Genomic DNA, 23,985 nt, shown 5'->3' with positions numbered 1-23,985 from the left:
AACTGAAGTTTCCTAATTGCTGCAATTGCAAACAGCAAGCTTGTTCAGTTTATCTCCCTAAATGCTACTGACATGTGTGCACCAGTTGACAAAGCTCAGCAGCCTCTCCCCACCCCTGTGGAACTGAGACAACACTCACTTCTTGCTGCGCTCCTCGTGGCCGTTGGCACTGCTCAGTTTGTTCTCATCCTAAGCAGGGTTGATAGAAGAACATCGTGAGGACGAAGCGGAAACATTTCAAGTGGTCAAAGGGTAATGGGAACAGGAATAAGAAAATAAAAAACAAAAATTTTAATACTAAATTACGTGTTTACAGTTTAATGTGGAAAGCTTTAGAATATTTAGGTAGACATGTTTAACCACTTTGCTGCTTAAATTTAAGTCATACAATTACAAAATACAAGACTTACAGCATTTAAAAGTGTGTATTAAGTCGTAGGTACTTCCTTACATGGTTTAGAGAGCAAGTTATCCTGCAGAATTCAGTACTCAAGTGGTTAAGTGTTATTTGTGTGGAATGCAAGAGGCAGTCTGAGGTGTGTGTGTGCCCTGTGATCGGCCCCAAGGCTATCTCTGCCTAAGCCCAAGGCTACTCTGGCAGCCAGCTATGGATTGATTCCTGTGACCGGCGCCATCCCCGAGATCTTCAGTGCGCTGGAGGGCGGTAAGAGCTTGATGTCACCTCTGTCACACATCTCGCCCTGAAGCAAACAGGGATTCACACTGCTTTAGTATCGGCGACTCCCAAGAAAGTCAGCAATAATCCACCAGGCCAGCCTAAACATTCCCTATTTCCATACCTGTTTACATGGAAAATATCCATGTTAAGCCAGGACACAAGAATTTTAACATAATAGTTTACAAATTTCTCTTCAAGACGTAAAAGTAACTAATAAATATTACATAAACTATATATACACTTAAAACTTACAAATGCTCATCCAAACTTCATTACATGGTTATAATAAACACTGCAAAATAGACTAACAATAGCTGCTATATAATTTATATACTGGTTTTACAGTTTAATCACATTGGTTACATCAAAAGTACAATTCCTAGGTGACTTAATATACATTTATTTCAAACCAGTGCCAAAGCATGCAGACTGTTAATGCTTCACCACCATGTGGTGGAAAACAAAAAAAGACAGTATTCATTTGCTGCTGGTTTAAGTAAAAGACATCACCATGCTAATTGATAAAAATTTCACACATAAATTGACATTTCTTAATTAAACAACTAGGACAGAAGAACACAAGAGCTTCTTTTAGAATGACACTGCAGACTGTGATACTGTCTTTTACTTGCTAAGAACATTCTACTCAGGGATCCAAGAATTTCCATAAATTCGTTCACTCAGCAATTGCTTTTCCTCTGCCCTGTGAAAGATCACCCGCCAGCAGCCCTTCTGCACTAAGGCCAGTCCCACTCTTCTTGCACTGAGCAGGCTGGTCAAATATTTACTTGCCGTGGGACTGGTGAAAAGGTTATTCTTGGAACCCTGCTGTTTTCCCAAATCACTGCATTCACCTTGTTGCTATACCAAACTAGACCTGGCAATTTTAGAGAAGTTTTAGGGTTCTTGGTTTGGGGGTTTGTTTGGTTTTTTTCTGTTTTGTTTTGGTTTTCTTTGGTTGGTTTTTGGGTGGGTTTTTTTGTTTTGGTTGTATTTTTTTTAACCTAGGGGACCACGGTACAGCGATACGTCACTCAATTACTACCTTATGATTGACAGTTCACACTGGAATCAAAGGTGAATTCATGGGAGTAGAGGTGAGATATCGTTAGGCAAGTCTACAAAGAGAGATAGATGGGCATTTATTCATCACGCTGAAGTGAAACTACTGCACAATATAATTACATTAACAGCATATATTAACTTGAAAGTTACACGTAATGCACGTCCAATAAGATAAATCATGAGGGCTCCAGGGATGTTAGTTTACAGTTCAGCAGTAGTTTCATGAATAATGCTAAATTAAGGTGAACAGGACTTCACGGCGCATTTTTCTCACCTTCTTGTAAGGAGCTTCAAGCATTGCCTCAATATCAATGTCATCAGCCATTGTTCAGGTCACCTGAAAGAAGAAGCAAAATCCACCTGAGCTGGAAAACACCACTGTGCTTCATATCCCAAAAGCTTTTGCTACAGAGGCCATCACTGCACTGGCTTAAATTCACCCGGCAGTGTCTGAGCAGGTACTTCCAGAGAGAACAGGAAGGAAGACTGCCCAATGAGGTGACAAAGAATGTGCACAAAGCAATTCCAGCTGTGAACAACAGAACCGACTGAACACCCCGCGGGATCCCACCAATCCCTCCAACACAAAGAGCTCGGCATTTCTGGCACACCAACCAGGGGCTGGTGGCCATCTTGGGGACACGGAGCCACCAGGCAGAGCCGCTCACGCTCCCCAGCCGCGGCTGCCCGAGGCTGTGCTCACTGACAGCCCCTGCCTGACAGGGGCACGGGCACAGCTGTGACACACACGGGCCACCCGGCCGGAACCTCAAGTCTCAGACAGAAGGCCCACCGTACCAGGTAACACCACTCACCACAAGCTGCTTCTCTTTGGTTGTTTCTCTAACATTTCAATTTCAACCCCGTATTGTAACTTATATTCACTATAAACCCTCTGACACCTCATTTCCTCTCCCTATGCAGGTAGAGCCTCTCAAGACTCTTGGCATTACAGACATTCAACTTCCTCAACTCTCCTAAGAAAAGCTGCTCTTCTTTATCTTTCCAAAGCTCAAAACCAGCCAGTCCTCTGCACCCCAGTCAGACAGTGAAGGTTTCCCTGCACAAGCACAAGGAACTGGATTTTTAAACATACATTAATTCCTGCACCCCGTTTTACAGGCACTGCTGCAGGAACAAGCCCACAGACTTGGGCAGAATAAGGGAACTGCTCCAACACTTCAAGAGCCTTTGAAATGGTCCCTCACAATCCCAGAAGGGTTTATCAGAGCTGCAGCACACCCAGCCACGGCCCAGGGACACAAGCCAGAACAAAATCACGCAGTATCCCAGCAGTGACAGTTCACTCTCAGTCACTGAACTGAGGCACACTAACCTCATTCTCCAGTTATTGCCTGTTGGGCTACAGAGCCATCACTCACAGGTGTGACACCCTCATTAGCTCAGCTCGTTAGCGCAGGGTGCCAATTACACCGAGGCTGTGGCTCATTCACTTAAGATCTGGCCTAGATGATCCTGGTGGGTCTCTTCGAACTCAATATTCTGTGATTTCCATGGAATGGCTCCATTTTACGTTTTACTGGAGCATTTACATTCAGCTTTTGCAGACCTCTCCCTACGCACACGTGATTTAATTCACTGCCGTTCCACCAGCACGTGGTATGAGCAAGTTCATCACTGTGATCGGGGCCATGGAAAAGCACCAGGCCGAACGCAGGACTCGGTAAGAGAATTCCCACCCGTGACAACTCCCACCCACAGCCATATTTGCAAGTGTGTTATTGAGCCCACACATCCAGCTACATCTGGGGGGGATTCCTCATCCTGCAGAGGGTAACAGGGCCCGCCAAATCCCAAGTGGGTGGGAAAGTGCAGAGGGAGTGACTGTTCCTGCCCTCACCCAACCAGGGAGGGAGCGAAGAGTCATCGGCGGGGTCGCAACAAAGGTCCTGCCTCACAGAGCAGGAGCCACCGAATTCACTGTTAGCGGGCACTGCGCGTCCTAACAAAGGGAAAAAAGCACAGGCGGTGCTCCAAAAACCCACAGCAAAAAAAAGCACCGAAGTTTACAGAAAAAGCTTTTCATAAACAAAGCCACGTCTCGTGACCTGAGCCACAACTGGCTGACAATGAGCACAGAGGAGCGTCCCCGCTCCCGTTCTTTCCCTGGCACCTCCGGAGCCGCAGGACCTTTGGCCTCTGCCCGGCCGCCCGCGCCCTTTGTACAAAACACCTCCCCGGGACAACAGCGCGTTGTCACCAGAGCTCGGATCGAACCCGCAGCGCACACGATGCACAGAACGACGCTACAGAGGAATTTAACATTCTTTTTTTAAAAATCACAGATAAGCGCCCTTATTAATTTCAAGCGAGTAGAAAATCACCACAGATGTTCAAGTATCTTCCATTAAACACTGAAGCTCAAAACAGTTTTCCGAACAGCCTTTCAGCTCCCTCAAAAACTGTCGGGCATTTCTGTACAAGGGGAAAAAAATAACAAAACCACCAGACAGAAAAATATCAACAAAAAACCCTCCCGAACCATCAAAACAAACAATGAAATACACCTGAAACTCTGTCGATCTACAGCAAACCTAAAGGGACATGATATTCACCACAACTCATCTAGTTCTGGCCAGGTGGGGGTTGGTCTCTTCTCCCAGGCACTCAGCAACAGGACAAGGGGGCACGATGGGCTCGAGCTCTGCCAGGGGAAATTGAAGTTGGAGAGGAGAAAGAAATTCTTTGCAGAGAGAGTGCTCAGGGATTGGAATGGGCTGCCCAGAGAGGGGGTGGATTCCCCATCCCTGGAGGGTTTTCAGCTGAGCTTGGCTGTGGCACTGAGTGCCATGATCTGGGAAAGGGACTGGAGTTGGACCAAGGTTGGACTTGATGATCTCGGAGGGCTTTTCCAACCCAATCCATTCTGTGGATGTGGCACTGAGTGAGAATCCACATCTTGATCCAACCCCACTGTGATCACCAGCCCAGGGCACGGAGTGCCAGAGTGATCACAGTGGGGTTGGATCAAGGGTTGGACTTGATGATCTCAGAGGTCTTTTCCAACCTAATCCATTCCATGATTTCTGTGAGCAAACCCGCTTTCTGTTGCACTATATTACATACAAGGAATCTAAAAGCGTCCCGTCCTCCAAACCGCGTGCTACGCACACCCAGCAAATGACGAGGATTTAACCCGTTCTGCCGGGAATCTCATGGAAAAACACCAGGAAACTTTAGGGCGAACGCGCGGGAAGGGCGAGGGGGGGCCGCTGCCGCCGGATGGATCCCCCGAACAGATCCCCGAACAGATCCCCGAACAGATCCCCGCACGGATCCCCCGCACGGATCCCCCGCACGGATCCCCCGCACGGATCCCCCGCACGGATCCCCCGCACGGATCCCCCGAACAGATCCCCGCACGGATCCCCCGCACGGATCCCCCGAACAGATCCCCCGAACAGATCCCCGCACGGATCCCCCGCACGGATCCCCGCACGGATCCCCGCACGGATCCCCCGAACGGATCCCCCGCACGGATCCCCGCACGGATCCCCGCACGGATCCCCGAACGGATCCCCGAACGGATCCCCGCACGGATCCCCCGAACGGATCCCCCGAACAGATCCCCCGAACAGATCCCCGCACGGATCCCCCGAACGGATCCCCGAACGGATCCCCGCACGGATCCCCCGCACGGATCCCCCGCACGGATCCCCCGAACAGATCCCCCGAACAGATCCCCGCACGGATCCCCCGAACGGATCCCCGCACGGATCCCCCGAACAGATCCCCCGCACGGATCCCCCGAACAGATCCCCGCACGGATCCCCCGAACAGATCCCCGCACGGATCCCCCCCACGGATCCCCGCACGGATCCCCGCACGGATCCCAGCCCGGCGGCGCCAGGGCCGGGGCGGGGCAGGCCCGGGCAGGCCATGGCAGGCCCCGGCGGCGCTGCGGGCGCGGGGCCCGCGGCCCCTGCTGGGGCAGACCCGGGCGTGCCGGGCGGGCCCGCGGTTACCTGCGCGGCGGGCGGTGCGCTCCTCGCTCGGGCCCGGCTCCGGCGGCGGCGGCTCCGGCGTCACTGCGCTGGCGGCGGGGGATGGGCCCGAGGGCTCAGGCGCCCTCTCCAGGCGTCTGACCCCGCGCCGGTCGGCGTTGCTGCGGCGGTGCTGGGGCCGGGGGCGCCGGGGGGCGGTGCCGGGCGGTGCCGGGGCCGAGGCGCGGGCGGAGGCGCTGCCGGGGCGGCCCCGCTGCGGCTGATCCCGAAATGGCGCCGGCCGCTGGCGGGTCCGCTCGGCACGGGGGCGCCCAGCCCTGCGCGCAGGGGCTCTCGCGAGACTCGCCCACAAACACCAGGCGCCCGCGAGCCCGCGCCCGCCCACCTCTCGCGAGATGTCGCGCCCGGAAGCCGGCGCGGCTCAAACGCTCGCGAGACTTGGGCGGGCCGGTGGCGCTGTCACGCGCTCCTCCAGGAGCTCTCGCGAGAGTTCGCGCGGCGGCCACGGCCGGGACGGGAAGGGGGCGGGAATGGGAATGGGAATGGGGATGGGGATGGGAATGGGAATGGGGATGGGATGGGATGGGAATGGGAATGGGAATGGGAATGGGGATGGGATGGGATGGGAATGGGAATGGGAATGGGAATGGGAATGGGGATGGGATGGGATGGAATGGGAATGGGGATGGGGATGGGATGGGAATGGGAATGGGATGGGAATGGGATGGGAATGGGAATGGGAATGGGATGGGAATGGGGATGGGAATGGGAATGGGAATGGGATGGGAATGGGAATGGGATGGAATGGGAATGGGGATGGGGATGGGAATGGGAATGGGAATGGGAATGGGAATGGGAATGGGAATGGGATGGGAATGGGAATGGGGATGGGAATGGGATGGGAATGGGGATGGGGATGGGGATGGGGATGGGATGGGATGGGAATGGGAATGGGAATGGGATGGGAATGGGAATGGGAATGGGATGGGAATGGGAATGGGAATGGGATGGGAATGGGGATGGGAATGGGAATGGGAATGGGATGGGAATGGGAATGGGATGGAATGGGAATGGGGATGGGGATGGGAATGGGAATGGGAATGGGGATGGGGATGGGAATGGGAATGGGATGGGAATGGGAATGGGGATGGGAATGGGATGGGAATGGGGATGGGGATGGGGATGGGGATGGGAATGGGAATGGGGATGGGAATGGGATGGGGATGGGGATGGGATGGGATGGGGATGGGATAGGGATGGGGATGGGATGGGATGGGGTTGGGAATGGGATGGGGATGGGAGTGGGATGGGGATGGGAATGGGAATGGGAATGGGGATGGGATAGGGATGCGATAGGGATAGAGATGGGGATGGGATAGGGATGGGGATGGGTATTGGGATGGGGATGGGGACAGGGACGGGGACAGGGACAGGGATGGGACAGGTGCAGGAACAGACATGGGACAGACGGGCAGAGACTGGCATGGACATGGCATATTGAATCTCTATGTTCCCTCACACCTGGTCCTGCTGAATCCCTGTGTTCCTGCTGAATCCCTGTGTTCCCACACACTGGATCCTGCTGAATCCCTGTGTTCCCTCTGGATCCCCGTGTGTTGCAAACCAGGGCCTAGTGAGACTGCACACACCAATGTGATGTAAAGCAAATCCCCAGTTTATTCAAACACACAGGTATGTGTGACCTCAAGTGCCCCCGTCCCAGGTGCGGTGGTCTGACTCCAATTGGTTGAGGCTGGAAACATGTCCTTTTAAGGTGAAAACGAAACCTGTGAGGTGGTCACTCAGGCCCACCTGAATCAGGGCTGCAACACCCATGTCCCTGCTGGGTCCCCGCGTTCCCCTTGAACCCTGTGTTCCCACTGGATCCCTGTGTGCCCGCACACTGGATCCTGCTGAATTCCTGTGTTCCCACTGGATCCCTGTGTTCCCACTGGATCCCTGTGTGCCTGCTGGATCCCTGTGTTCCCGCACACTGGATCCTGCTGAATTCCTGTGTTCCCACTGGATCCCTGTGTTCCCACTGGATCCCTGTGTGCCTGCTGGATCCCTGTGTGCCCGCACACTGGATCCTGCTGAATTCCTGTGTTCCCACTGGATCCCTGTGTGCCCGCACACAGGATCCTGCTGAATCCCTGTGTTCCCACTGGCTCCCCGTGTTTCCATTGGATCCCCCTGTTCCCGCTGGATCCCCCTGTTCCCACACACTCAGGGGCCCCACGTGCCCGTGCTCTGCCCCCCTTGCCCCCGGCCTGCGCTTGGTCCCTGCAGGTCCCTCCGCCACCACCCACAGCCCTTCCAGCCGCTCCTGTCCCAGGCTGAGCTTTCCCTGCCAGCGCCGCCCTTGGCCCGAGCCCCGCAGGTCGACGGAGCCCTGGAGTGGAATGTTTAACTCAGGAAAACCTCAGGAAATTGCCTTCTGCGAAGCCAACCCCACTTGTCTCCTTACCAGTGCTTTGTTTCCCTCGGAGCCCCCAGAATGGCTGATTTAAATTTCATAATACGCAGTAACTTTTGGGCAATTGTTCAGTGCAGTGCAGGTAACTCTGAGTGGGTTTCCTTCTGGGGTCGGCATGAGATAAGCAGCTGTTTCTGGGGGGTTTAGTGTATTTCGGTTTTGTCCTGCAACTCTGAAACAAAGAGAAGTTCTAAATGAATTTTGCCTTCTGAAGTTTTTGTGAAAATTCCTGTCTGCTGTGTCACTGAATGTGATTTCTAGCAAAATTCCTGTAACGTAAATAGCACTGCTTGGTCCTGGAGCCCTGGCACAGTGTCCAAGACTCCCTAAACTGAAGTGCTCAACTCACATATTTTGGAGCATTTAGAAAAAATGACGTGTTTAAAAGTCCAAAACAAAGCTTGGCTATAATAGGTGTTTTTTCCAACTCAATCATTTTTGTGCAGGTTGGCTGTGAACCAAACCCACCAACCATTTCGGGGGTTGCTGTGTCTGTTCCGTCTCCGCAGCGCTCGTGCCAGCCCCTCTCCTTGTCCCTGTCCCGGCACATCCCAGCGGGATGTGCTCACGGGGGAGGCTTTGCCGAGGCTTTCCCTCCGTGCCACAGCCCCGTGTTTTGTGTCTGCCTGTCAGAAACTGAAACGGTTCATGATTTTTGCATTCTAGGAGACGTTGCAGGCTTTTGACTTTTGCATTTATACCCCTGATGGGCAGTTGGGCCCATCCCTCCCTCCAGTGCTAAAGGTGTCAAGCCCTGAAGAGGCAAGAAGAGCCATTACCCTGCCCTCCACATGAACCCTTCTCCCATCATGAAAGGCAGGAAGAATAATGGGGGTTCATGTCCCGGCTGGTGACACTTCATGGAAAACAGCGCCCTGCCTCGGGGGAGGTGCAAAAGGCATGCTGAGGGTACACATATGGACTGGTGACTTTGGGGTTTTGGGGGTCTGTTCCTCGCCCCCACCGCCTGCAGATCGAGACCGTGGCCTGTAGGACTGCTGAGATGCAACGCTGGATCCCTGGGCGATGGATATGTGAACCTTTTCATTCTCATCTATTCTCATCTTTTTTTTTCCTTGCTGTCCTGAAATCTTCTGTCTTTCTCCCCCCCTAAACCGAATTGTTCTTTTTCTTTGCTGTCCTGGACTCTTCTCCTGTCTTTCTTCCCCCTATGCATCTTTCCCCACCCACCCCCCCCCCACACCCCCCCAAGGTTATTTTCTATGTCACATTATACGGAATTGTTAAAATAAACACAGATTACCTAGTGTCGTTTCACTTTAATCCACCCCAAAGGAAAGATTGATAACAACCTAGGTTACCCCCGTCTCCTTTTCCAAGGGCGGGTGGTAACACTGCCCCGCTGCCCCCGGGCCGAGGCGGCCGGAGGCGGCCGGGGGAGATAACGGGAGTGGCCACGAGCGGGTCTGGCTCGGGGAGTCGCGGGAGCTCCCGGTCACACTGGCCCTGCTGGCCCTGCGGCACCGGGGGACGCTCCGTGTGCCCCTCGGGGGACGCTCCGTGTGTCCCTCGGGGGACGCTCCGTGTGTCCCGCAGTACGCGGGGACCGCGCAGAGGGCGCGGCTGAAAAAGGCTCTGCGGGCGGAAAAACAAAAGATGAGCTTTCCCACACCGGGAGTCGAACCCGGGCCGCCTGGGTGAAAACCAGGAATCCTAACCGCTAGACCATGTGGGACTGCCTGACAGAACCTTTGGCTGCGCCACCTCCTGCCTGCACTTTTGGCCGCACCACCTGCTGCCTTCGCTGCCTGTCTGAACCTCCTGCCTGCACCTCCCGCGCCCTGCACTGCCTGCACCCCCTGCCTGCTCCCTGCTCGACCTCCTGCCCGCACTGCCTGTACTGTCTGCTCCCTGTGCCACCTCCTGCCGGCACCTCCCGCGCCCTGCACTGCCTGCACCCCCTGCCTGCTCCCTGCTCGACCTCCTGCCCGCACTGCCTGTACTGTCTGCTCCCTGTGCCACCTCCTGCCGGCACCTCCCGCGCCCTGCACTGCCTGCACCCCCTGCCTGCTCCCTGCTCGACCTCCTGCCCGCACTGCCTGTACTGTCTGCTCCCTGTGCCACCTCCTGCCTGCGCCTCCTGCCCATGCCCTCCCTGCTCGCTGCCTCTCCCTCGCTGCCCGTGCCTTGGGTTGGGAGCAGGAACTTGGGGGGGCAGGGCGGCTCACCCTCTCAGGTAAAAGATGGGGCTGGAGGCTGACAAAACTGGAGCAGCAGAATATGGGAGGACGAACAAATGAAGTCTGGCCTAAAAAGGCACAGAGGCTGAGTACAGCCAACAATGTGCTCCTGGACAAACTGGAGCAATCACAACACCAGGCATCACAAAAGCTGCTCAGTTCTGACTGGGCACAGCACTGGCACAGGGCAGGAGATGGGTGGGCACCACCAGAGCAGCTGCAGATGGGCGGGCAGGGAGAACCAGCTCTTCTGGGTGTGGGCAGGAGTGGTGCTGAAGCCTGAAGAAATATCGAAGTCAGTGTGCCTAAACCATTTTGATCTTCCAACATGTAACACTGAACCCCTAGAGGTAGAAAAATCACATCAAAATAGGCAAAGGGGAGAATTAGGACTAATGTAGTGAACAGACTTTAAAACCAGTGGTGATGACAGTGATATATTTAGGAGATCAGAGTGGCTGCCAAGGCAGAAAACATCATCACTATGAAAAGTCTCCAATTACCCCCATATTGAGTGAGTAAATGTCACATCAGCATATCATGCAGTTGCTACATTTTAGATACCAGAAAGGCTTCATTTTTGGAGCAGCTGGTTGGAGAATATAAAAGAAGCAACTGGGTTTGGCGCTGAGTTGTGTGAGGGGCTTCATTCAGAACTGTGCTATTAGAACAGGCATGTATAACAGGGAGTGTAAGGTATTCTATCTGGTGTCATTGAAAGAACAACAGCAACAAAGAAACTCCTCCCTCAAGAGATTATTAAAAAATGAATAAGCCAAAAGGAGGAAAAAGCAATGGCTACAAAGCACCCTCAAAAGGGCTATTGAATGTTAAATTAAAATCAAAATACCCTTCAAAATGTGAAGCTGGTGTAGGCCATATCCATATGCCAGCAGAGAGGATCCTGAACAGATTCCAAAGTATCAAAATGAATCTGATGGGAACTACACAAGCTGGATTTTAGCAGATTCTGTTGCATCACATGAATCCCAACTGCAGCCCTCTGGCCTGCATGAAGGTGTTTAGGAAATGGGGAGGGACTGGCTCACAGTCAGAGGACCCTCCTTTTTTTGGCAGGTCATCATAGACTGCTCCATGACATAGGAGCCAATTTGCTCCTCAAGGGCTTGACACCACTGGTGGTGAGACGTGAGCTTCTTCCCTGTCCTCAGCTTCTCTTCTAGTTTCAGCACTGGATGATGCTCCTCCTTCCAGAAGCCCTGGTGAGACCTCAATAGGAGCAGCAGTGCCAGCACCTACACTTCTCCACATCTGCCCAGAAAGTGGGTGTAAGGGCAGAGGGAAGGTCTCCCCCTAGAGATCAGGACCTGGGGGAGGCAGAACTTTGGCTTCATTGAAGCTGGCCATGCTCATGCTGTTATTGCACCTGCCTGTGAAGCTGTTCTCAGGGCCGCAGTTCAGGTCAGCTCTGGGCCCTCAGTTCCCATCTGAGTTGTGCTTGTCTCCAGTGCTCTCACTCATAAGGCCATGCCCAGCCCTGGGTATCTCTGCCCCTGACCTGTGGACTGCCTGCCTGGCCTGACCTCAGCTCTGCCTTGTCCCTGCAGAACTGTCACTGGGCTGTGCCTGACCCTGGTCACCATCACTGGCCTGATCCTGACCCCACCCTGCAGACTGACTTTCCAGGGTGACCTCAGACCTGCCTCATGCCCATGAGCTGCCTGAAAGTCTGGGCTGCCCTGTGAGACCACCTCAGCATGGGGTAGCTGACCTTGGCCTCCTGCAGCTGTGCTATTGTGGGGAAGTACCTGGGGTTTACATCAGGTGGTCCCCTGAGACTTTGCTCAGGTGCAATCCCAAGAGTTTCCTCTCTCCTCTAACAGCAGCTGCTCACAATGAGTTGCCACAGAAGTACATGGACAGAGATGCAGGTGGTTCAGGCAGTCAGCACCCAGCAATCACAAGAACCTGTTTGTTGAGTTGATCTGCTTAGTAGATTTCCAAGATGTTTAAAAAACTAACACAGAACAGTTTTCAAAGGGGGTTGCCTAAAGCTGAATACCTGGATGCTGGGAGGAACCTGGCACAGTTCAGCATCGCCATGCTGGCCCCCACGGGCTGGGAAACCTCACACTCCCACGGTCACATGGCAGAGCAGAGACCCCGCTGCTGTTCCCACTGACTTCAGCAGGAGCGTGGCTGGTCCTGAAACCCCTGGCTGTATGAGGAAGCTTGTAAGAAAAAACCATCAGACTGCAGGATTAACTTGAGGAATTACAGGTTCTGTCTGTGGCTAAACAATAAACTCGGTTCTTTGCAAGTATCTACAACAATATTACATCATCTGGCAAAAACATCAGCCACAGCAAAACCAGACGGACCAGGCAACACATGCAGCCTGGTGAGACAGGGAGCAGGGAGGTTCAAGGAGGTAGCACAGCTGTGTCACCACCACCCCACTGCTGTTTGGGAGCACATGGGTGTCCTCTGCTCTGGGCAGCCGTCCCCCAGCTCAAGGCAGCTGTTGGTGACAGTTCCACGTTTTCCAAAGTATAATGTCTCCTGAGAGGCAGAGAGCACCATTGCCCAGCTTGATCAGTAAATCCTGAGCAGACACAGACTGAGAGCAGCAGAGCTCTTACCAGACACAGTGAAGTGTGGAAGGCTGTGATACAGTAGAAGTCCTTTGGGAACATGTAACTGATATGGTGTGACGGGCATAGGTACCTTATTTTGGGGAGAGGGGAGATTTCAGCCCACAGGAATTTTGAAGCAAGACAGGCAAACTTCTGCTGGGGACATTTTTCTGACCTTCACTGCCAGCAGCCTCAGAGTTTGGCTCACAGGAAGTGAGCTGGTAGCATGGACCTCCCCCCTGTGTCTTGCCTAGCTTTGGGCCAAGGACTACTCAGGACAGCAGAGTCGATCTGCTTCACCATGGACATCCCACCTCCACCTTCCTCCCCTGTTCTTCCCTCCTCTTGGCATGTTCTGGTGTGGCTCTGCTCCTTGTTCTCATCCCAGTGCTTGCCATATCATCCATCAGGCTAGTTCAGGTTCCCAACCTGACAAAACACCACTCACTCTTGTTCTGTGCCAGTTTAACAAGCTGACGTGGCTCACTCAAACTCAGATGAAAACCAAAACCAGGACTCGGTACCCGGAGCAGGAGTTGTTGCAGCACTCAGTTCAGTCATCTCACCCACTGTGGCATTCTTTCCCCTCCAAGGGCCTATAAATCATTGTACTTGATGCCCTTCCCCTCTTTGCAGCTCTCCTCTAAAAGGGCAGGGCTCTCCTTAGTGGTGGGGAGGTGCCAGCCCTGCTATGGAATGCCCTGGCTTTGTCAGCAGCCAGGGAGCCGTGGTAGCAGGGAAGATCACAACAACCTCTGCTGTATGTTTTTAGTCACAATCTGTTTTAGAAAGCAGGAGAGGAAACAAAGAGCATTTGCTGCTCCATCTGTTTCCGTGTCCCATGCTGCTCTGGTTGGGTTCCCGCCAGCTGCTGCCATTGCCAAGTGGTAACACGATAGCGCGGCTGCTTCCCCTGCACGGCAGCTAAAGATGGCAGGGCAGAACAAATTAGGGCAGGATGATTTTTTAAAAGCGCCACTGCAGAACACCTGGCTAGTTAGATAAAGTTACATCATGTCCACTGTAAAAAATCCTGCTAATTGCTGCTTAAAAACATGTATTTTTACAAATGGTCAAATATCTCCAACTATCTTTTTGCAAAGGACTGCCCTGGGCTATTTGGTATCTTCAGTGACTTCACAAAACAGACAGGGTTATTGAAGAACAGGGATGTTTTCTCTTTGCTTTCATACTTGCCAAGACCATTTGTCAGAGAGAACTCACAGCACACAAGCTGAACCTCAGCCAGCAACTCCTGCACCCAGATCAACCTGGTCCCACTCAAAAAGACATTTGAGACTTTGGATACAAGATGTCTGTGCTGAAATACTGGAGAATTCACCATGTATGTCTGCCAAGCTCAAACTCCCTGACGTGTTGGTTGGGAGGGATCTTTGGCAGGTGTCACCCCAAACTCTTGCTTGAAATGAGACCATCACCAACACTAGATCAGGTCACCCATGGCTTTGGTGAGCCAAACTTTGAAAACCTCCAAGAGCAGAGATTCCATCACTCACCTGAGAACCCAGCAGCTCCTGTCAGCCCAGCACTTAATCTTATTTGCTGATGCAACAAAGAGCTCCCCACAGTGAGAAATCTTGCCCATGTGTAGGCACTCGCAGGAGTATCTGGGCAGTAGTTTGACCTATTTAACACAGGGGTTTCATAGAACAGAACATTTTCTGGTGTTATTGGCTCCTTCATTACAAGAGCACGCAGAGCTGCTCCTGCTCCTGTCTCCTCTCCCAGCCATGGGGGCTTGTGATTCTGAAGGCAGGAGGAGATGACAGGTGAGCATGACAGTGCCATATGCACCATGCAAGAGGAGCAGAGCAGGTTTGGTGACTGTAACCAGGGTCAGCCAGGGCTGAGTGCCTGCAGACCCAGTGGGGTGGGCCTGGCACAAGCTACGCTGGAATGTAGCTCAGCTGAGGTCGGGGAGAGGGCCTGAGCTCAAATGCATCTCTCAGGTGGCACAGGTTGCTCCTGATAAAGCATCTACCAGCTCAATCTCCCTCCGGTGCTGGTGCCCTGGAAGGTGGATCCAGGGCTGCAGCTGCACTGGGGCAGTGCTGGCCGTAAGTCCTGTCACACATACCTTGCCAAGCATTGTAGGCATCCACCCCCAGTATCACCAGTCTCTCCTCAACACACAGTAGTTATACCTGCCTGGAGCTGTTACTCCCCTCCTTGCTGTACGTGGAGACAGCTGCTGTGGGGCTGGTGATGCACTGGGCTGGTTCTAAGCTGTGCAGCCCAGTTTGTTAACAGAGGCAGAGCAAAGGCAGTGCCTGCTGGCCCAGATCTGAAGGGCAATATGCTGGCTGCACTCTCAGCTGTGGCACATCTGCCTGGGCATTGAACATCTCTCAATCTGGTACATATGGGCAGGGCAGCAGCACTGCAATACCAGCTTTAGCATCACTGGTTCTTCCACACATCCAAACGAAAAAGACCCCTCATGACAGGTCCTCCACCTGCCACTTCCTGACATGGAGCTTGTCCCCAGGTTCAGCCAGATGAACAGCTTCATAAAAGGGTGTACAACTCCACATATAGTTTCTTCTACTTGGGAGCAGCATCTGAGGAACAATTTGAGCATGATCTCAGGGAGCTGGCTCCTTTTGCAGTTCTGCAGTGACAATTGTAGGCAAAAGCCTTCAGCCCAGAACAGGCAAGTGGATACCTTGGCCTGGAAACATTGACCATACTTAACTTACCCTACAGTGATCTGCTGTTCCCAACCTCAGAATTCATGAAGGCTGTTTCTTCATGTAGGCAGTATGGGGGTTTTATTAGCAAAAGAGCTAGGGTCCTCTGTTCCCAGAGACAGTGCAATGTCTTTGCCATGCTCTCAGAGGCTCTTCAGTCACTTCAATTCACCTCCTGCTGCCCCTTTTGGTGTATTGGTAACAGGCGTAGTCACTGCTGGGCTTGATCTCCCATGTACATGTCACAGAGTGACACACCTGCATCTCTGGAGAAGAACCTCCTTGTGCTACTTCACCAGATACCACTAGCAGAAGTTTTCCTCAGCCCATGACTGCCTGCATTGTAAGTCTCTGAAAAAGTCACTGTAAAGTTCCCACAAAAGATGCTTTTCCCTTAGCTGCTTCATTTTTCCCCTCTGGGATTTCTCTGCCCCTCCCTGAGTGACTGGTGTTGACACAGCTCATGTTCACTGGCACTCCCTGGCTCTCCTGAAGAGGTGGACTCTGGCCTGGCAGCTTCATTCCTCTGTGCAAGTCACAGTCCCAGAGCCATCTGTCGTGCCCGGTTATTGAACCCCCTTTTACCCAGCTTTCCTGCTGCAGTAGTGGGCATCTCTGCTCCCAAGAGTGTCCTTGATGTCAGTAGGTGTGTGACCCTGCTTCAGTGGAGAGGTTCTGCCTTCATGGTGGTTTCCTTGCTCTGCATTTTGATGCCCTCCTGCTGCGTGACTTTCTGCAGGTAAGCACAGAGCTGCCAGCCCACAAGTTGGACTGACCTGAGATGTCATCCCAGCGTGTCCTCTGCATCCTTGAGTGCCTCCACCTTGCCTGCTCTGGCCTCAAGAGAGATGGGTTCCCAGTGCAGAATAACATCCCAAGAGTTTTGATCTGCAGCAGCCAAGCAATGACATTCAGGTTCTCCGGCAAGCCTGCCGAAGGTGTAGGTGGAAAACAGTTACCATCATCATCAAACCTGAAATATGCAAAACAAAATGAGAATGTTGCAGAGAAGAAGTAATGTTTGTCTGGTCCCTCCTACAATCAACCTGAAACTCTGTCAGGTCCCTCATTTTAGGGGTCCCCTGAAGCTGGGGTTCCTGCAAACCTCCCATGTTCTCAGGTTTTATTTTCAATCTGGTAAAGGCCCTTGGTACCACAGCAATGTCCATCAGGCTGTTAAAGTTCTTATACACCAGGTCTGTATCTGCAGGAGCCCTCGAACAGAGGCTATCAGGCTGCTTATAAGCATTTTCCCAGTATCACTGTTTCCCTGAGGACAAGGTATAGCCTGTATTGGCTAAGGCAAGTACTAACCTGCATCTCCACAGGGAGAGCTGCCAACTTGACCACAGTAGAGCCACAGCAGCAAATCTTTGTTTCTAACACGGACCTGGTGTAACTCCCCCCTTCCTTCCCTGCTAGCCTGTGCCTCAGTCCGGAGCTTTGTGGCCCCACAGGACTCAGCCTCCCGCAACACCTCAGGTATCTCCAGCAGCTCCGCGGGCGCACGGGGACCCCCCGGCACGGCATGCACCGAGCAGCTGTGCGACCCGCCCCGAGTGCAGCGGCCATGATCTCACTGTCTCTCTATTTGTTATTTAAAAGTGCAGTGGGACTTCCACGGGAATGTCGTCAGATTAGGTTACTCTCAAGTTTTCAGTAGTGCCAAAACGCCGTCTGCAAGTGAGCGCAGCGTCGCTGCGTGTGGGGCCCCGACCCTCGGCTCGCCCAGGGTCATTAATCAGCCGAACAGACTCATTTCTGACTGTAGCAGACATTTGCAGAGTGGTGTGCCATGGGCCAAAATTCACTCTGTTAGTGGCAAAATCCACCAAGTATCTGCCAAGTCTTGCCCTGCAGTCAGGGGGTCTAAGGCATCCAGGCAGCTCAAGCCCCAGGATTTGCCTCCACATGGGTTTGTTCCTATTCTGGACTAACAGGAGCCCGCACAAGGTTCCTGGGGAGCAGTGCCACATCGCAGCAGTTCCTGAAGTAGCAGGGGCTCTGCCGTGCCAGCGCGCCAAGTGTCACACTCCACACCGGTGGCTCCAGAAGCTGACCTAGCAGGGCTGACTTGCACGGCTTGTTTACTCATATCGCTCCCCCCTGCCGGGAGCAGGGCTCTGCTTGCTCCGCGGCCTCTGGACCCACGCTGTGCATGCACTGGGGACACGGCTGGTGTTCTGCACAGCTTTGGGCAGCCTCCTGTGTGCTCAGGACACAGAGGAAAACAGAACATCCACAAAACTGGATCCAGATAAAATTGCTGGGGCAAAAAAAAAGCACCTGGGCAAACCGAGAGCATGGCAGCCTTACAGCTCGGACAGAGCCAAGGCTTGGTACTGTCCCACCTGAAAGCAGGAACAGCGCAGCACTCAGCATAGGCAAAGACGCTTTCCTTTCTCGGTGCTCCAGCCTGGCTCAGGTGCTCCTGCCGCTCCCCACGCGCGCTCCTGGGGGATGCCGTGAGTACCGGAGGCAGGGCAGGGCGGGCAGAGCCCCGTGTGCCCGGGGCAGGGCAGGGGCAGGGGCAGGGGCAGGGCAGGGGCAGGGGCAGGGACAGAACAGGGGCAGGGCAGGGAGAGGACAGGGGCAGGGAGAGGACAAGGACAGGGGCAGGGACAGAACAGGGGCGGGGCAGGACAGAACAGGGGCAGGGCAGGGGCAGAGCAGGAGCAGGGCAGGGAGAGGACAGGGACAGGGGCAGGGACAGAACAGGGGCAGGGCAGGGAGAGGACAGGGGCAGGGGCAGGCGCAGGGACAGAACAGGGGCGGGGCAGGACAGAACAGGGGCAGGGGCAGGGCAGGGAGAGGACAGGGACAGGGGCAGGGGCAGGGCAGGGGCAGAGCAGGAGCAGGGCAGGGAGAGGACAGGGGCAGGGGCAGGGCAGGCGCCGGGAGCACACGGTGGGGCAGCAGCGGCTCGGGCTGCGCTGGCCGCCGGCTCCGGCCATTGTCCTGGAGCTCAAATAACACTTCAGCGGCTCCAGAACTGGGCCCTGCTCCGCTTCCCCTGTCCGTGTCTCCACCGCTCGGGCTCCGCCGCCGCCGCCAGGGGCTGCCCTCGGCCCGCGCCCCGCGGCTCCTCCCGCCCGGCCCAGCCCGGCTCGGCTCAGCCCCGCCCCGGCAGCGGGACCCAGGGAGCGGCGGGGGGTCCCGGGCCGGGCCGGGCCGCGCCGCCCCCGGGCGGGGCCGGGTCGGGTTTCACATCCTGCCCCACTCGCTGCAACCGCGGCCATGGCGGAGAGGTGAGTGCGGCGCCCGCACCTGTTGAGCGGCGGGGCCGGGCCGGGCCGGGCCGGGCTGGACTGGGCTGGGCGTGCCGCTGCGGTGGGTGCGAGCCGAGCCGAGCCGGGCTGAACCAAGCCGGTCCGAGTCGATCGGAGCCGACCTGAGCCGATCGGAACCGGGCTGAGCCGAGCCGGGCCGATCCGGGCTGAGCCGAACCGATCCGAGCCGGGGTGAGCCCATCTGAGCTGAGCCGATCCGATCCGATCCGAGCCGGCAGACTCGTGCGGGGCGGCGGTCCGGGCCGCCTCCCGCCGTACCGCGCTGTGTGCGGGGGAAAGTCGCTCCGCACCGGCGGGGCCAGGCCGGGCAGTTCGCGGCCCCGAGCTCGGCTCCCTGCCCCGGAGCCCCCCGGCCCGCCCGGCCCGGCAGAGCCCCACGGACACGGGCACGGACAGGGACACGGGCACGGACAGGGACACGGGCACGGACAGGGACACGGACAGGGACAGGGACACGGACAGGGACAGGGACACGGGCACGGCCGGGGTTGTTCCCGGACCGGGCTGGGCTGGGCTGGGCGCACTCGGGAGCTGCTCTAGTGCTTAAAAACAAGCACTTTTACACAATGACAGTGAAAGCACTGTCGGGCAGGGAGCGGCTGCTGCGCTTGGCGTGCCGGGGAGCTGTGCCCAAGGGAGGGTTGTGGTGTCCCCCGAGAGCGGGATCACCTGTTGGCAGCGCACACGGAGGGGAGGGCCGGGCAGCCGGGTCAGCTTCCCCGGCCGGCACAGCGCGTTTTATGGCTCCTCTGAATAACCCCATTCAAGGAGAACTCCTCCCGTCGCTCCGCGCCTCGGCTCGGCGGCCAGAAGTGGCTGAATGAAGTTTGGCTCTGCCGGGAGGAAGGTGCGGAGCCTGGCAGGGCACTGCCCTCCCCACCCCCCGTGCCAGTTGCTGTTTCGCTCTTTTGCCAGCGTTTTTTTCGTCCTAGATTAAAAGCTCGGCCGATTTAACATTCCTGCAGCGCGGCTCTCCCCAGGGGCACCAGATTTCAGCTGGCTTCTCGCATTCTCCTGTCTGGGGGAGAGGAGCGAGGGCTGCGCTGGCATCCTGCCCACTGCCTCGGTGACGAGGCAAGGTGTTCGGAATAATTTGTTATTTTTCTTGCGTTTGAAGTTGGTTTGTTTTTACCCCTTCTCCCCTGCGTCTTCTCCAGCAGAACATGGTTTGAGTTAGTCTGTCAGGAGCATCTTGGGAAGGGATGGCAAATCCCCTGGAGGGTGGCTGTAGAATACCAGAATTCATCCGGAGCAAAAGGATAAGCACAGCAGCACGCTCTGACTCTGCACAGTGTCTGCTTCTGCCTCCCTGCCTGGGACAGCCAAGGCTGCTGTCGAGGTGGGGATCGAGGTTGTAGGTTGCTCATTTCAGGGTAAACTGGAGAATCTGACAAAACCACGTAGGTCTGAGGAAATTGCTCCACTCGTCAGTGCAGAGGAGCACAGGGCTCCTCACGCTGCATTTCAGTGTGTTATCCCAGCCTATCCCAGCCGGCTGTCTCGCTGGTGCTTTTTGAGCTCGGGTATTGCTGGGTTGATGAGACAGCTTATTCCTATCAGTTGGATGGAGGCTATTTGGAGTGTTGCTGAGATCACAGTGGATTAGAGGAATGCAGGTTTTGGAGCCAGGTTTTTGGTCAGATAGTTCACATGCCTTCTGTATTCACAACAGGTTTGCTTAGCCGAAACAGATGTCTTGGCCTTAGCTGAGTTCACATAAGCTACAGTGAGATCTCAGTATGTTGGCCTGGTGCATTTTTTAACTGAGAATTTTATGGTTTTCCTCGTGATGCAGAAGGCTGCTTTCAGCCTGACCCTCACTGGATCTGCAGGGGAAATCCTTGGGGGAGATGTGCATGTGTAACCTGCCAATGAGACATGCAGAATGGCCTTCACTGAGCACTGCCCTGCTCTGGGGACACAAAAGGCAAATGCCACCCATTCAACTGATTTATTTGATCTCTAGAAAATTTTAATGTGCCATGGTGCAAAGATGAAAGGAGAGCCCCAGATTCCTGTAGTGAGCTGCCTAAGGGGTAAGAATATTGAAGATTTCATTCTGTTGGTGTCTGAGCTTTGAGGCCTTTTTAAAATCCATTTTGCTGTTCTTTAGAGGCTGACTTCACAGGATTGGGGCAACAGCTTGCTTGCAACTGGGTAAAAGTTTTGTAAACGAGAGAACAGGGATTTTTTTCCCCTTAGAACCTCAGAGGAAGAATTGTTAGCAGGTTGAGGGACTGTGAGAAAGACTGCTAGATGCATAGAATAAGCTTAAATGGAATTACTTCCTTAATTGAAGACAACAAAGCATAAACTGCTGTAGGATTCTGACTTTTTGGCCCATGAGGGTGGGTTGTTTTTTTCCTTTTGTAGTGTTGTTTAATAAATATTCATATTCATGAACCCTTTCTTGCAAGTCGTAAAAGAATGTGTCATATCTATATTTCCTGACAGGTAAAAATTCCTTTTTACCTATCGAGAAGAAGGGTTTTCAGTTTGGACCTGCTGTTTTAGCAGCATGTTTTTGGCTGTTTGAATTCAACAGCCTGGGGATGTGTGCATGGGAAGATCTTCCAGCCTGGTCAGAAATATTGGGGTTGCTGAAGTCCTGTCAGCTGGGTGGGAGGACTGGTACTGGTACTGAGTGTGCTTGCTCAGCAGGAAAGCTGCTGGTCTGGCTGGCCATTTAAATTTGATTAATACAAAATGTAAAGGATTTCTGTGCTTTGTTGTGATTACAGTGAAGACTCTTAATTTTGTCATGGAATCGTGAGTTTTTTCAGTGTGAGTTTGTTGTGTTAATTCAGGCTTTAATTTGTCTTTGCATGAGTACTAGAGTCCATGTTTTGTAAAAGCTTTAATTTAGGAATGAGTGAAAGCTTTGACACTTCCTGAACCTGCCCTGTAGCTGCTCATGGGCTCTGTGTGTCTGATCTCAGCCATGGCTTTGCAGCAAAGGGGTCTTCTGGTTTTGGCAGGGCATCCAAAGCTCCTGCTGTTGTGCAGTGCAGAGCCTTCCACATCCTCTGAACTGGGTCTGTGTGTGCTGTTCTGGTTTACCCTCTCCTTAACTGGTCAACTAAGACCATGAGTAAGCGTCCTCTCCTTAGCTGGCTGTGACCACAGGACAAGCAGGGTGTCCTGCTCTTGGCTGCTGGATGGCTTTTCCTGGCTGAGTGTTGTGGTAGTTCACGTGGCAGTAAATGAGCTGGAGTAGCGAAGGTCTCTGTTAGCTCTCTGAAATCAGGGAGATAAGTGCAGGTGGGAGAGGGTGTTGGCCAGCCCGGTATCAGCCACATGCTCCTGTCAGCCCTGCTCCTCTGAACATGCTGCTGAGCTATTGGGGAGCCTACCAGGGCAGTTCCCTTGGGGTAAAATGGTTTAAGGGTGAAAGACTGACCCATTTAAGTGAAGCCAGGAGTCTGTTCTGCTCCAGTAGCTCTTCTGGCAGAGGCAGAAAAGGGGTGGTAAACTGTGGAGGACAAGTTAGTTGTCTTGTTTGCCATCACTGCCATAACCTTTTTAGGCTGCTTACATGAGCTTGGCCTGGAGCTTGGAGGTACCTCCTGAGGGGCAGATGTGCCTTCAGTTCCAGTGTTTGACTCTGTGCTGGTAAAGCCTGGTCCATGGGAAACACCTTCAGACATACCAGAGTCTTGAGATGGAAACTAATCAGAAGTTCAAAGGAAAGGAGTGTTTCCTCCTTCCCTGTGATCTCCTTTTCCAGTGTTTCCCTTCCTGTTGTACTACCCAGATGGCTTTCTCGGTGGACAATGCAATTAAGAGTTGATGCTTGCAAGCTTTCAGCAAATAAATACGTCAGAATTTGAAATGCTTCGTTTAGGCTCCATCAGTCCTTCCCAAGTGGAGTGCAATTACTTGTGCTTTGTTGTGACATGTATACACTCGTGTTCCTTTGAAACGTCCTCCAGGCAGATTGAAGTAGTTCATGAAGTGCCTCTTATTTGTAATAAAAATAAATTCCAGGGCAGGCACTGAGGTTTAGTGATAGCTGTATTCATAGAGGGTTTCTGAGTTCTGCTGTCATTACTTACATGTTTGTTGTTAGTTCCTGCCTTCACCAAGGTGCACAGAAAGGCCATTGCCTTGTAGGAAAGGCAGCTTTAATGAGCAAGCAATTTCTTGTGCTTTTTAGTAGCTCAGTCATGAGTGCCCACTGTAGCAAGCTGTTTGATTGATGAGTTTTGTACTTTTCATGAGGAAGAGCAGTCTTCTGCTTTGGGCAGTTTCTTAAAGCAGTCAGTTCTTGGAGTGGCAGGAAGGTTTTAACTAAAGCAGCAGCCGTGAGGTCCATCTGGCTCCCACATCTGGAATGAGACACTGTAGGTCAAGAGAAAATTTTTTGCACTTGGTCTTTGTCTCGTGAGAGAATGGAAATACCATTATTTGGGATGTATTCTCTCATCCTAATTACTGTTCCAAGGGTTTGAGGATACTGCTGTAAGGATTGTGTTTTATATTTCTAGGTGAGTGTTGCCCAGTGAATTCCAGCATAGCTGGTGTTGTCTTCCAACTAGTTTCTCAAGCTTTTTTCTTCGTGTGTTGTCAGCTGCCATTTTTTGGTTATGTAATGCACACAGCCAGAAGAGATTTGGAAAGCTTAAAGTGAGGATGCTGAAGATCCAGGTTGTTTGCTTACAGTGAAGCATGGGAGAGGGAAAAGACTCCCTGATCCCCAGGGGAGTGTTGGTGTGGCCTGTAAAGCAGCTGGAGGAGTCATGGCCTCCTGCCATTACGTGCTTCAGGCAAAACAAGGGACTTGGCTTGGATAATATCAGCTTTAGAAAATTCCCCCTGAAAAAAACACACTGAAAGACAAAAGCACTGGAGATGCTGAGATAATTTCTTTCAGGCTCTTTTGTCTCTTTAGACTTAAGAACTTTGGACTTAAGGTCTTGTGTGAAACTCCAGTGCGGGCTTTATGCTGCAGAGTGCTGGGGAACTTCTGAATAGAGAGGTCTGAATAAAACTGTTTGTTGG

The 23,985-nt window shown here is 53.5% G+C and overlaps 2 protein-coding genes and 1 non-coding gene across 4 annotated transcripts in view; 1 reads left to right on the top strand and 2 right to left on the bottom strand.

The window, feature by feature from the left end:
- Window positions 1-6,032, bottom strand: part of RBM39 (RNA binding motif protein 39) — a 31,837-nt gene extending 25,805 nt beyond the window's left edge. For both annotated transcript variants that reach the window (XM_071573118.1, XM_071573120.1), the window contains exons 1-3: window positions 5,731-6,032; window positions 2,019-2,081; window positions 140-189 (exon numbers count right to left, since the gene is read on the bottom strand). In XM_071573118.1, coding sequence (XP_071429219.1) covers window positions 140-189; window positions 2,019-2,069 — 101 coding nt within the window. In that variant the 5' untranslated portion in view covers window positions 2,070-2,081; window positions 5,731-6,032. The remainder of the gene's footprint in view (window positions 1-139; window positions 190-2,018; window positions 2,082-5,730) is intronic.
- Window positions 6,033-9,809: 3,777 nt separating this feature from the next.
- TRNAE-UUC (transfer RNA glutamic acid (anticodon UUC)) lies at window positions 9,810-9,881 on the bottom strand. The gene has a single exon. It is a non-coding gene; the product is annotated as a tRNA-Glu (tRNA).
- An 8,938-nt stretch (window positions 9,882-18,819) lies between these two features.
- Window positions 18,820-23,985, top strand: part of ARHGAP39 (Rho GTPase activating protein 39) — a 65,177-nt gene continuing 60,011 nt past the window's right edge. Inside the window, exon 1 of the mRNA XM_071572784.1 lies at window positions 18,820-18,942. Coding sequence (XP_071428885.1) covers window positions 18,932-18,942 — 11 coding nt within the window. The 5' untranslated portion in view covers window positions 18,820-18,931. The remainder of the gene's footprint in view (window positions 18,943-23,985) is intronic.

The sequence above is a fragment of the Pithys albifrons genome, chromosome 18, assembly GCF_047495875.1.
Source record: "Pithys albifrons albifrons isolate INPA30051 chromosome 18, PitAlb_v1, whole genome shotgun sequence".
Lineage (NCBI taxonomy): Eukaryota > Metazoa > Chordata > Aves > Passeriformes > Thamnophilidae > Pithys > Pithys albifrons.
The sequence above is the reverse complement of the archived record's forward strand: the minus strand, read 5'-3'. Positions and strand labels throughout refer to the sequence as shown.